Genomic DNA, 14,863 nt, shown 5'->3' with positions numbered 1-14,863 from the left:
TTATGCATCTTATCCTAAACAAACAAATTTCAGGCACAGAACGTACTAAATGTCTTACTAGGTGACATAAGAATGCATTTTTTATGTTGTTCTTTGTCAATGACAGGTAACACTTTCGTCAGGAAAAGAATTCCAGCCCGTTATGAGACCGAGGCAACCGAACCAATATATTTTGATATTCAGTGCGGGGAAGAAGGAACTTTCTACGTGACGTTTGTTCCTCGGATGGCGGGAATGCATGCAGTAGCGGTAAAATGGCAAAACCATCACGTAGAAAATAGTCCCTTCAGGATAAAGGTATGCTATTAATAGGTTAAAGGTGTGCTTCTAAAATACATTTCAGTTTCTTATACATGTATTTTGCTAAAGATCACTATTAGACCGTTTTGCCAGTGTATTATTTCATTTGGCGGTGTAGAAACCGGCTGGGAAGTTTAATCACGATTCATCGGCAACAGTGTAGATCTTTCCGTTATGTCCATATCCCATAACGCTAGGGAAATACTACGGAAATTTCCTGCAGTTTGTATAATTTATAGTTTAAAAGAAAACTCTTCCCCGATAATTTCTTTCTTTTGTCATAACTCCCATTGCCTCGTATCGGTGAACATTCTTCAGCAGTTTTGCTCAAAATTTAAACTTCACAGTGTCAACAATTCTATATGTTGTAGAGACTTACCCAAAACCCTCTTTATTAAAAAGGAAACTACCAGTCACATGTATATAGGTCCTACTCACGCACGATAATCTAAACGACAGCATGTTTATATTATCGTTTGATTGTTATGGTTCTCATACATCGTTGAACTCAAAAAGGTTGTCAGTGATAGAAGTTAAGAGCATACTGTACAGTAATGTTATAAAAACTGTTTTCAAAACATGTTATATTTGAGTTATCATGCGGGATTTATACCTGCAGATAGTAGCTTTATCAGCATAGTTCACCTTGTGAAATATCACAGACTGAAAATACTTTAGGCCTGACCCGGAATCGAACCCGGGACCTCTCACACCTAAGGCGGACACTCTACCACGTCGCTATAAAAGCTAGCTCAATAGCAAGAACGTATAAGTGCACCCTTATACTCTATCCTACTACATACATCCCCTCCATTTTAGAATTCGTCCTTGAATTCCATGAGTTTGAACCTCTGTGGGACGATCAAAGGTGTCCATTAATATCTACTCTGACTTATTTACATTGGGCGCCAAATGTAACAGACTGAAACTACTTTAGGCCTAACCGGGAATCGAACCCGGGACCTCTCACACATAAGGCGGACACTCTACCACGTCGCTTTTAAAGCTAGGCAAGGAAGTACGAGTGCACCCTTATATTCTACCCTAATTCAGAAATATTGTGGGTTTTAACTTCTTAACTCACCTGAGCACGAAGTGCTCAAAGGTGAGCTTTTGTGATCGCCCTGTGTCCGTCGTCATCCGTCGTCCGTCCGTCGTCCGTCGTCAACAATTTGACTGTTAACACTCTAGAGGTCACAATTTTGGCCCAATCTTAATGAAACTTGGTCAGAATGTTACCCTCAATAAAATCTTGGACGAGTTTGATACTGGGTCATCTGGGGTTAAAAACTAGGTCACCAGGTCAAATCAAAGGAAAAGCTTGTTAACACTCTAGAGGTCACAATTTTGGCCCAGTCTTAATGAAACTTGGTCAGAATATTACTTTCAATAAAATCTTGGACGAGTTCGATATTGGGTCATCTGGGTCAGAAACTAGGTCACCAGGTCAAATCAAAGGAAAAGCTTGTAAACACTCTAGAGGTCACAATTTTGGCCCAATCTTAATGAAACTTGGTCAGAATGTTACCCTCAATAAAATATTACTTTCAATAAAATCTTAGACGAGTTCGATATTGGGTCATCTGGGGTCAAAAACGAGGTCATCAGATCAAATCAAAGGAAAAGCTTGTTAACACTCTAGAGGTCACAATTTTGGCCCAATCTTAATGAAACTTTGTCAGAATATTACTCTCAATAAAATCTTGGTTGAGTTTGATATTGAGTCATCTGGGATCAAAAACTAGGTCACCAGGTCAAATCAAAGGAAAAGCTTGTTAACACTCATGAGGTCACAATTTTGGCCCAGTCTTAATGAAACTTGGTCAGAATATTACTTTCAATAAAATCTTGGTCGAGTTTGATATTGGGTCATCTGGGGTCAAAAACTAGGTCACCAGGTCAAATCAAAGGAAAAGCTTGTAAACACTCTAGAGGTCACAATTTTGACCCAATCTTAATGAAACTTGGTCAGAATTTTACCCTCAATAAAATATTACTTTCAATAAAATCTTGGACGAGTTCGATATTGGGTCATCTGGGGTCAAAAACGAGGTCATCAGATCAAATCAAAGGAAAAGCTTGTTAACACTCTAGAGGTCACAGTTTTGGCCCAATCTTAATGAAACTTTGTCAGAATATTACTCTCAATGAAATCTTGGTTGAATTTGATATTGGGTCATCTGGGGTCAAAAACTAGGTCACCAGGTCAAATCAAAGGAAAACTTTGTTAACACTCTAGAGGTCACAATTTTGGCCCAATTTTAATGAATCTTGGTCAGAATATTACTTTCAATAAAATCTTGGACGAATTTGATATTGGGTCATCTGGGGTCAAAAACTATGTCACCAGGTCAAATCAAAGGAAAAGCTTTTTAACACTGTAGAGGCCATATTTATGACTGTATCTTTATAAATCTTGGTCAGAATGTTAACCTTGATGATCTCAAGTCCGGTTTGAATCTGGGTCATGTATGATCAAAAACTAGGTCACCAGGTCAAATCAAAGGAAAAGCTAGTTAACAATGTAGAGGCCACATTTATGACCATATCTTAATGAAACTTGTTCAGAATGTTGATCTTGATGATCCATAGGTCAGGTTCAAATCTGGGTCAGGTGGGATCAAAAACTAGGTCACTAGGTCAAATCAAAGAAAAAGCTTGTTAACACTCTAGAGGCCACATATAGATTTTATCTTCATGAAAAATGGTCAGAATGTTAATCTTGATGATCTTTAGGTCAAGTTCGAATCTGGGTCATGTGGGGTCAAAAACTAGGTCACCGGGTCAAATCAAAGGAAAAGCTAGTTAACACTTTAGAGATCACATTTATGACCATATCTTTATGAAACTTGGTCAGAATGTTAATCTTGATGATATTAGGTCAATAGGTCAGGTGAGCGATACAGGGCCTTCATGGCCCTCTTGTTTAAGATCAGGAATTGTCATAATTCCCCAGTGCATTCCTTGATTTGAACTTAACATAGTTTTCTATTTAACTTACTGATCACTGAGCAATTCAGTGTCTGTTCAAATGATCCTTCCGTAGCAATTATGCATTCTTTTTTCCAATACTGCAGAGTCTGCAGGCTATGAAAGTACAGTCACCGAAGCAAACAATGAAATTTAGGCGTCGCCACCAATCAGTTCGACGGCCATTCTCCATTTTGCTCCAGACATTTTAGCCAGGATATTTTTTCGGCTCAAATAACTGGGTTTTTGTTGTTCTATTTTTTTTCATAAATGTTTGCGCGTTTAAAGGGCGTCAGCTCGAAAGAAGCGTCAATAAACGCACCGGTACGACAAAAAAAAGTATTTTGTCGTACTGGCGTTCTAATTTGTCGTTCTTGAGCTTTTGAAACTCACCAGCACGTGAGAACGAAATGACAGAAATTTGCCACCATAACTAAAGGATATTTTACGTCAATATCAAGCCTGTTTTACATAGACATATATTTTCATACTGCTATAGTTGAGTACGTTTCTAAATTGTGTTGCAGGTATACAAAGCCTCAAACGTGTCCACAAAGAACTTAAAGGGCGCCCAGGAGAAGCGGGTTATCTACGATTCTCTGTCTTTCTCCAGCCACAGTGCTGATACATTGGATCATCCTGATGTGCCTGAAGAGTTCGTGTCTCACAGTGGCCATGAGTCACACCGCTCTATATCTGCAATGGCTAAAGCAAAAGCTTACAGCAAGGTGAGTATATGTATGTTTAAGTTAAAGTTATGTTCCTAAGTTCCCTACGTATATCCTTTAAATTTGATTTAGTTATGATTTTCTATATAAGTGTGTTGGCCTTTGTTTTCAGGACAAAGCCACTGATTTATAAGAACATGTTCTTGACTATTTTTAAAATGCTTGCTTGGCAAATATATACTGTAGAGGGATTTTTTTAGAATACCTAATACATTTTATTGAAACGACTTCCAAATTAGGTAAGAAGCTGCGGTTACCAGCCTCCGAGAAAAAGTAGTCCGTCATTTCATAATAGAATGAAAATAGACATCCTCACGTTGAGGATGCGTACACCGGATATTGCCATTTAGTGATAAGATATTTTCCGAAAACGTGTTTATTTTTCACCAACAAGGTAACATGATCCTGGGCTGTTGAAAGTAATATGGTGTGAAGAAAGAGAATGGAGGTTTGCTAGAAATCATGATTTGTTTCCACAGGTTTGTACAAAAAGTAGGCTTGACCGTTTATTTATTTAGTACACTGCAATTTTATACACTATTCAGAGAGCGTAGTCAGATCTGCAAGTTAATTGACAGGGATTTTATGTTTCTCTAGGATAGTTTTTAAAGTTTTTTTTGGACTGCATAACTCTTAGTCAAGCCTTATAATATTTTTTATCAGGGGAGACAACTGACAGTAACCAGACGGAGAGTTCTACGACGAATAATAACAAGAAATGGGGAAGATATTGTTATAGAAGAAGCTATATCCCCGTCCCTTTCCAGGCAGTCAAGTATTACGGACAATTCTGACGAAGATACCAGGTGATGATATAATATGTAATAACATGGATATTATGTAGCAACATGATTATTATGTAAAAGCTTGGAGATATTAAAAGTACATGTCATTAATTAATACCTTTGAAAAGAGATCATATACAACTCACGTTTTAACAGAATGTTGTAATAAAAAGTTTGTAATAACCCTATACTTGCCATTTTTGCTTCTTCTTTTTATTTTTTCTAATGAAATCGATCTAATAAAAGACTTACTCTTTGACATAAACCCATCTCAGTAACAATGACTTGAGCAATGACTGTCCTATTATTAGTATAATGAGTACTAGTCTACACGGCCAAAAAAAAAAAAGAAATCGAGAAATTCTTTTGAATTCCTTTGTTTCCGATGAAGGTAGAAAATATGATTCTGATATAGACCTGTCGATTTGTAAATTTTACATATTTTTCTATAATTATAATTGCAGACACCACCGAACTGAAAAGGATGAGGCCACTACTGCATCACAAGGCTCGTCAGTTGTAAAGTCTCATTCAGCTGTTCTTAATACAGTCCCTGAGGAACGTCAAGGATCTAAAGACAGCGATCATTCCAATAGCATGGACCAGACTTCAGTTCCCACACCTCAGATACTGAAATACAAATGTACAGAACTGGATGAACACAATCGGTTAGATGATCATGATGACCATTATGCGAATAGCGAACACAAGCGTCTAGATGAATCGCAAAACGTCGCCGAGCATGAGCAAAATGAAAAGATAACGCTTTATGAACAGTATGCTCATAACACAGAGAGAGCTGCTAAACGTTCGGCTTTAAAAAGGTATAAGTACCTCATAGTATTATGGCGTTTTTAATTTTAGCAACATGTAAATAAACAATTAGTACTTGGCAATCTCTTTTAAAACAAAAGATATTGGTAGTAATATCAATAGATGGCTTGATGGCGCAGTAGGCTGAGTGGATAGACAGACATGTATTCATTTTGTAGCGATAGTTTTGATGGCTCGAACATTGCATCCGTTGCATTTGATTTACATACTTTATGTAAGTTTGTTTTGTTTTCTCTGGTTTCTAATGTATTCACGAAAGCCTAAAAACATTAGATCATATTAAAGATGAAGGGTATTCAAACATGATTACGTGTTAACAGTGATATATATAAGCTAGTAAACAAGTTAGTACTAGATTAACAAACTTGTGTTGTTTTCGTTGAATCGTTATTTAAAAAAAGAAATTAAATACAGTTTTCAAAATACTTTTTACGGGTCCGGGAATCGAACTCCCGACGAAACAGTATTAGACGGATACCAATACCACTCGGCCAACGAGGAATTACTATATGCAGTGTAAACGTTGTGTATTGACTTAAATTAATGCTATTGTTTTGTTTGTTTACATTTCAAAGCGCCTTATTACTGTGCGATACCTGTAATGAATAAAGATCTGTTTATTAAAGAAATTTATACTTCACTGCTAGAATTATATTAATGGTACAGAATCTATTTCCCTAAAATCACCTTTCAACCTGACGTAGTATAGCCACACTGATTTCAGTATCAATTTTACTGAAACTTTAAGGTTAAATTCCAACTGAGACTGACCATCAATACTATTAAATAGTCACTTGAAAAACGTTATTAACTTAAAATTTAGTTTTATACATGCTCTCTGTGGGAGACAGTCAAAATCCCCTTGATCAAAATCCCCTTCACTGAAAAATGACAGGGTGTTACAAACTCCCTTCATACTTTTGCAGGGGGTATCATAATCCCCTCTGTGATTTTTACTTATTTCATCAAGTTCAAATACAACTATATACAACTTAAAAGTCTATTGCATAAAGCACGTAAATACAATGCCTTTAGCAAACATAATATAATTTGGAGCACTGATATCTATATATCTATAATTTTAATCACAGAGGGGATTATGATAACCCCTGCAAATGTGTGAATGGGATTTTGTAACACCCAGTCATTTTTCAGTGGAGGGGATTTTGATCAAAGGGATTTTGATATACACTCGCTATCTGTCTATAAATGACAAATTTAAGTTTCATTATCACACTCAGCTGAGACTGAAAATGTTTCGTAAATACGAGGTCAGAACTTAATAATAATTAAATAATCTTTCCTTTAGAATAGAAGTATTTTATGAACATAAGAACATGAATTTTTGTTTCTAAACTATCTTAAGAAATGTGAAATAAAGAAAGAATCACGCCTAAGTCGCGAGTCAAACCCGAGCCGCCGCGGCATTAAATACTTTTCCTTAGTCCGTTACCAATACACCAAGGAGGAATAATTATGTATTCTAGCGTAAAGGTGCTGTTCTTCTTAGTTTTCTGGGGTGTTTTGCAATTGCAAGGGGAAAGGGTGGGGGCGATAGGGGGAGTGAGGAGAAAGAGAAAAGAAACGCTAACAACAAACAAGACAACATATGCAACACAAAATACAAGACAGACAGAAAACAAGTTGAAAATAGGGGCACCGCCTTGGAACGGTCAGTATGTAGGGCATGTAGGTATTTGTGTCTTAAACGTAGGAATTGTATTGATCTATTTTGAATTATTTGACCACAAACTTTGTTGAAAACTGCTTGCAAAATAAAAAATATGCGAAAGATTAAAATCGCATGATAATATTATACCTTGTACTTACAAAAAGAAAATACCCGTAATTCAAAACGCAATTATAGCCTTATCAGTGTTATAAACGTCTGTGTTCTTTTAACGTTCCTTATTTAGAGGTAACTGGCAAGTTTTATTACAGGTCCAATAAAAAGGATTTATGCGTGATGCATATAACATTTTATTACTTCTATAAACTATCATTCAATAGGATTACAGTATAGAAATTATTTTTATGTAAAATTATCTTGAATTGAACATGTACAATAAATTATGAAAGTAAGTTAATCATGACGACATTTATGATAACTGAAAAGATCACGAAACCAGGTAAAATTTTCACGAAAACAAAAATATATCATTAAGTTACTGAAGTAGAATTCAATTCTGTTTTAAATGCAGATATTATTTACATTGCAAAAACATTCTTGTACACAAAAATGCTCCGGACATAATTAAATATTCCAGCTTTAATTTGATTAAGGCGGACCTTGAATTTATTTACTAAAAATTATTAAGTAAAATATATACAAAAAATTCTGTATTTTACCTTTTTACGACAGTTTGCATTTGTGATCCAAGGGTCGTTAGGAAAGCTATCTCTTTTAATGTTTAATTGACATAACTGGCATAACTGACACGGATACTGATATTTAAATGTATACGAAATAAGGTGAGAACAACAACATAAGAAGAAATACGCGTCTCTTTCTTTTTAGAACCGAAATATTAATTGCAATATTTAATTGCATTTCTTATATTGTTAATTTGTGATATTAACACAAAATGAATTACTCGCGAAGTAAAATTACATTAAATAGACAGTTTGAGATTTCAACCTTCGCCTTCCCCTTCAACGTCTCTTGCGAAGTTAACGTATGAAGTTGAAGTTCGATTAAAATTCCTTGAGATTTCAAATATTAGAATGAACCTTACTTCTTTTAATCCGCCCATTCAATTTATCCGTAATTATGATCGTGTTTTTCGTGCATTTTGATACAAGTTGTCCGAAAGGGCAGGAATTTAACAAGAGGTTTTAAAAATGAAAAAATGAAAATTAAATAATAAACATTTCAATTAATATAATCATCGCATGGATATTAGAGCGATTACAAAAAAAAAAAAAAAAAAAAAAAAAAACAGACAAACAAAAAAAAATTAAATAAATAAAAAGATAAAACAATGTGAACAATATAAAAACTCGTTAGTGTTGCTCCAAACATTTAGGTTTTATATAAAATTATGTCAGTATAGTCAGTATACAATGCACGATTGTAAATCGTACATGAGAGGAAATAAAAATGATTATTACATACCTAAAACTATTTTCAATTGGGTTTCAATGGACCGCGATCGTGCAATATTTTCCATATCATGACGTTGAACGCTTTCATATCAGACTAGTCCCAGTCCGTGACTCTAGTTACCTCCCCTGACGGTCCATCCATTGCGGATCTCGTTTCTTTAGATTTTTGTTGCTATTGTGTGTTTGTTTAATTTGTAATTTATGCAACATTTTGTTTACTTTTACACTTTGATTAATCTGATCTGTTAGATACTGGCACGTAGTAATTTATCAGACTGAAATGAGTTGGACTAATATAGGACGTGGAATGTTTCCTTAACGTTGTAATGGAAATAATCGCGTGACGTCCGTGGCGTCCGAGCGCACGTTGCGACAACAAGTTGACGTCATTTTCGCGGAAAATATTAATGCGCGTCAGTTTGATTTGTTTATTGCGTTTTCGGGGATTTTTTCCTCATCTTTTCCTGTCTTTCGTGACAGAACGATAATTTAAATATAAATTAATTATTTGATAGTGGATATGTAATAAAAAAATTATCATCGTTCTTTCGCGGACAATATTGCGCTCCTAAAGTCGCGCAATATTACCGCTACAGAACTCGTGCATATATCCACATACAAAGTTAATAACCTATAATGATCATATCGACGTGGTACTGACACTCTGTATGACACTGTATAATGCCAAACTCTCAGACAGCACAATATGATTTTAATATACTATTTTATAAGTAAAGCATCTGCGGATCCAGGAATGTTTGGTAAGAGGGACACCAACATTAAAGAGGGGGTCACCCAATTCAGGGGGGCTGAGGGGGGAGGGGGGAGGGGGGTAGGGGTAGGGTAGGGTCACACCGAGTTTCAAGACCGACTTTCTTTGTAAAATGGAAGAATCAAAGGGGGAATTAACCAACAATTTCCTTCTGCCAGGCTCTAGTTCAATGCATTTAAAGAATGGAGTTATCCCATACGGCTAACAGGAAATGTCCCTCATCATTTTGGCGTACCATTTGGGTCGGAAGTTTCCAGGTACCACAGGTAGTAATAAAATTATACCTGCAGGTATAAATTTATACCTGCGGGTATAAATTGGAAATGTACCCGCGGGTATAAAAATTGTACCAGCGGATGTAATTTTATACCTGCCGGTATAATTTTATACCCGTAGGTATAATTTTTATACCCGCGGGTATAATTTTACACCCGCAGATATAAAATTATACCCGCAGGTACAAATTATACCTGCGGGTATAAAAGTTATACGTACGGGTATAAAGATTGTACCTGCGGGTATAATTGTATACCCGTAGGTATAATTTTATACCCGCAGATATACTTTTATACCCGCAGGTACAATTTTATACCCGCAGATATAATTTTATACCCGTAGGTATAATTTTTATACCCGCAGATATACTTTTATACCCGCGGGTACAATTTTATACCCGCAGGTATAATTTTTATACCCGCCGGTATAATTTTTATACCTGCGGGTATAATTTTGTAACCGCGGGTATAATTTTATACCCGTAGGTATAATTTTTATACCCACGGGTATAATTTTACACCCGCAGATATAAAATTATACCCGCAGGTACAAATTATACCTGCGGGTATAAAAGTTATACGTACGGGTATAAAGATTGTACCTGCGGGTATAATTGTATACCCGTAGGTATAATTTTATACCCGCAGGTATACTTCTATACCCGCGGGTACAATTTTATACCCGCAGGTATAATTTTATACCCGTAGGTATAATTTTTATACCCGCAGATATACTTTTATACCCACGGGTACAATTTTATACCCGCAGTTATAATTTTTATACCCGCCGGTATAATTTTTATACCTGCGGGTATAATTTTGTAACCGCGAGTATAATTTTATACTCGTAGGTATAATTTTTATACCCGCGGGTACAAAATTATACCCGCAGGTGTAATTTTTATACCCGCGTGTACAATTTTATACCTGTGGCTATAAAATTGTACCCGCGGGTATAAAAGTATACCTGCGGGTATAAAATTGTACCCGCAGGTACAATTTTTATACCCGTAGGTATAATTTTTATAACTGCGGGTATATAATTGTACCTTCGGGTATAATTTTATACCTGCGGGTGTAAAATTATACCCGCGGGTACAATTTTATACCCGCAGTTATAAATTTATGCAGGAATTTATGCAGGTATAATTTTATTACTACCTGTGGTACCTGGAACCTTTCGATCATTTTGTGTTTATAATTAAAACGCAATTGTAGTATTAAGTGTCCGACAGAAACAGATTGATTTTATTTGGATGTGAAAATAAAATATTCCACCAAATGATAATCGCGCGTAATTAATTATTTTTCAAGTAAAATGACTATTATGCCATGTGCCTCCATCCAGATTTCAGTCTTTGATGCCGAGTATGTGGACAGAGTAGATGTAAAAAGAATGAAGTTTCGACTTTCGTAATATCACATCTTCGGACGTTCAAAACTTCACTTCATACGTCAAAAAGGCCCATCTGGTATAATCGATAACGCCTGGGGACACAAATATGCCGTAGAAGTTAAAGTTTCTCAAAATCAGTTGATAACTTCATACTTCCAGGTTCAATTCAATGTATTTAGTTAAAATCATTAGCCATACAGAACTTCATTATTCTTATACCTATTGATAGTGTTTCGCATCAAATTTAGTCTAATTATATATATAGATGATCAAATAACTTAATAAGCAGAAATCCTGAAACTAAGCTTTTTATTTCGCATAGTAATAAAGAGAAGTCTTAGACTTACGTGATATTACATGGAAAACTTTAGCAGCAACGTGTGATATAAATAAACTACACGCATATCGGTGACGTTTTACCCAAAATATATATGAGAGACGTTGAAGGGGAAGGCGAAGTTTGAAATCTCAAACTCTCTTATGATTAAATCATTACTTTAACGTTTTGATCACAATACCACACGTTCACGCGGCATACTATAATATCGTCTGCTTATGACGCTACAACAACAACTTCGCGCTGAAGTTAATTTTTCTTCGAAATTAGTGAAAATAAACCGTCTGAGAACGAATCAAATTTTTATTTCACAAAAATGAAATAAATATCATTCAAAAGATACATTCAATGAGAGTAGGAAAGTTCTTGCACCTAAGCTTTCATATCAATGGTTTTATACAAAAAATGCTTTGAAGAAACGCATGTATGAGATTTTTGCACATTTTATATGGAAAAAAAGAAGGGAAAAAATGACGAAATGATGGCATCAAACTTCATGCGAAGAACGAATCAAAAATTAAGATAAAATTTAATTTAAAAAGACTTTGTGGTGAATCAAATGTTGAACTTTGGTAATATTTTTGCACCTAAGGTTTCTTATTTTTAGTAATTTTGTTATTAAGTAAAATCTGTACATGCCCTTCTTATTTCTATATAGAAAATCTGACCGCTATCGATTAGTGGCCGGAGGAATATTCTTCGGTATGTTTATTTAAATACCCTTGGTCTGGTTCTTTAAGCCAACTGCAGAAAAATACCACTCATTGTGAAAACATTGTTTATATTCTTCATTTGAATAATAACATAACAAAAAACTAACTGTCTGGACTTGAATTACTAGGTCTTCTTCAAAAAACCACCCATACAAAGCGCCTGCCAAGAGGACAACTTCGGACGGACCGGTTTACAAACTCCGCCGTGGACTGGTATCCGTAGCAACATGTGACTTATCCGACTCAGGTTCCGAGTTATCCTCTGGAGACAAACATAACACTGACGGCAACGGTAGGCTTAATTTGATATGTAGATGATAAGCCCAACTTCACACGAAAACCTTAACAAACATAAATCTAAACTGAACTTTTAACTCATTTTTTCATAATTATATGTAATGACGTAGAGGAAGAATTATAACTTTCAACCAGTCTGAAACTTTGTAGTTTAGTATAAATATATGTTGTCTTTATTTTGAGCATGATACCGATAACAGATAGCATACGGGTTTTATTAATGCTGAAATTGAATTATAAAAAATGCATAAACCTGTTTAATTGTACACAGATTCTACAAGTCCAACCCTAAAACTGCTGCATTCAAGCAGCTTAAAGAAGTCTTGCATGTACATCAGCGAGAAAGCAGTGAACCAAACGAGCAGCTCCTTTGACAGCGAAGACATGACCTATCCTTCAATTCCTGTAAAAACAAAACTGCGTGCGACACAGTCACTTCCAATTATGCGTAAATACTGGAAACGAGATCTAACAAGTGAGGATTCTATTAAAGGACTTATCAACAGCCTTCAAAAGATAAATTCAATTAAATCTCTTCCAAGTCTAGACAGTTTTCACGTGGACATTGATGAAACACGCAGCGTCAACGATTTGCAAAACAGTCAAACTCTTGCACCTGAAAACGACTCAAAAGTCAAAACACCTACAAGCCCGAAAAACAGATCAAAACTACACGATTCACCAATCGAAACAGTTATTGAGCTACCAGATCAAGAACAGCAAGGTGACACATTATTTAGCTTTGAAATGTCGGATTTGAATGCTTACAAAAAAGACCGTAATTCACCCGCTCTATTAGCAGAAAGTAATGCAGAAAAGACAGATGATAATGTCCATGAAAATCAAGTACCAGACACACCCTCAGGTTTCAGTGTACGCGGGAATTTAACTCGGCAGACGACAATATTTTGTCAGAAAAGCAGCGTTGATTCTTCATCCGGGAAGACGGATCACTCGTCAGATGAAAAGAAAAGCTCTGTTCAGAGTTCAAGTTCTAAAAGTAGCCATTTCCGAGCCTTTAGAAGCATTTACATTCATTCAGATCGGGAGAACAACGCTGATGGTAAAAATGAAGTAACTATTATCATCCCAAAGGCTAAAATTGACAAGTGTACACAGGTGTCACACGTTGAAATCACAAAAGAAACTGGTTGGGATCTTCTAGAAGGTGTTTACCTTCTTCTACGCAAGATAAGCATTAAAATACCTTCTGAAACTGATGTTGCAAGACCAGCTGTGTCAGCAGTAGCAAACCCTGTTGAAATAATGCAAAGACTTCCTTCACAAGAAGATATTCCAACGGAAAACATTTCACCTTACAGAAATCTTCTACAAGTTCCTCTAAGTCCACGTGACGACCGAGACTATCCCCGTCGGCCATCTTCAACAGGAAACAACAGAAGGATACCGAATATCATTGAGTTAGAAGGGCAGTTCGAACAGTTCAATAATGAGAGTCATAGAAATGTTAACGCTTGGTTTGAAAGGAATAGTTTACTAAATGGTCCAAACCGACTTGCACCTGTACGTCAATACACCATGGAGACAGTAGACAGTGGGTTCGATGACAGCCAAAGCCCGGCCAGCTATAACAGACAAGGGCGGCATAGTCTGCCGAATGTTTTGTCGGGTAAATGTTTATAGTTCCATATCGACTTTATACAGCGCTTTCAAAATTTGATCAAATATTTTACTTAATATATTATATAGCTCTATCATGTTTAAAACGAAATGTCACATTGCAAAACTGTCTCGATTAATTTACACACATACTAAGTTATGCAGAATAATTCGCAGTCATTTTCGCCCAAATTGAACTCTTCCGCAAGACGTATTACCATTTGAATTTTGGTAAACAGAGGTTGTACAAAAAGTTTTAAAACATAAATATCTCATAACGATACATGTTGCTGTTCGCTTAAGCAAATGTTGTGCAACCAGTATGTTCAAGAGTGGAATGATACAATATCAAATCAGCCTAAACTAAATTGTTATAGAAAATTCAAGACTGAGTTTAGCTATGAAAAATGTTTAGATGTTATTGATAGTGTTCCTTTAAGAATTGAATTATTCTAGGTTTAGACTGTCTGCGCTAAAAATGCCTAGAAATTGAGAGTGGTAGAGTATAAATGTAGCTAGAAATGATCGTACTTGTAAGATATGTATGAAAAATGTCGAATCGGAGTACCATTTTATGATATGTTGTCCTTTTTATCGTGATCTACGTCAAAAGTATTGTATCGATCCTTCATTTCCTTCAGTTAATAAGTTTGTAAAATTACTATCATCAAAAAATGTTAGAACTATTAGAAATGTAGCCAAGTATGTATTTAATGCTATGAAAATACGTA

The 14,863-nt window shown here is 35.6% G+C and overlaps 1 protein-coding gene across 1 annotated transcript in view; it reads left to right on the top strand.

The window, feature by feature from the left end:
• Window positions 1-14,863, top strand: part of LOC123534440 (uncharacterized) — a 35,245-nt gene that overhangs the window by 15,312 nt on the left and 5,070 nt on the right. Inside the window, exons 6-11 of the mRNA XM_045316690.2 lie at window positions 107-297; window positions 3,798-3,998; window positions 4,662-4,804; window positions 5,248-5,607; window positions 12,344-12,507; window positions 12,784-14,142. Coding sequence (XP_045172625.2) covers window positions 107-297; window positions 3,798-3,998; window positions 4,662-4,804; window positions 5,248-5,607; window positions 12,344-12,507; window positions 12,784-14,142 — 2,418 coding nt within the window. The remainder of the gene's footprint in view (window positions 1-106; window positions 298-3,797; window positions 3,999-4,661; window positions 4,805-5,247; window positions 5,608-12,343; window positions 12,508-12,783; window positions 14,143-14,863) is intronic.

This window comes from Mercenaria mercenaria, chromosome 12 (assembly GCF_021730395.1).
Source record: "Mercenaria mercenaria strain notata chromosome 12, MADL_Memer_1, whole genome shotgun sequence".
Classification (NCBI taxonomy): Eukaryota; Metazoa; Mollusca; class Bivalvia; order Venerida; family Veneridae; genus Mercenaria; species Mercenaria mercenaria.
Note: the sequence above shows the minus strand (reverse complement) of the source record. Positions and strands in the feature narration are given on the sequence as shown.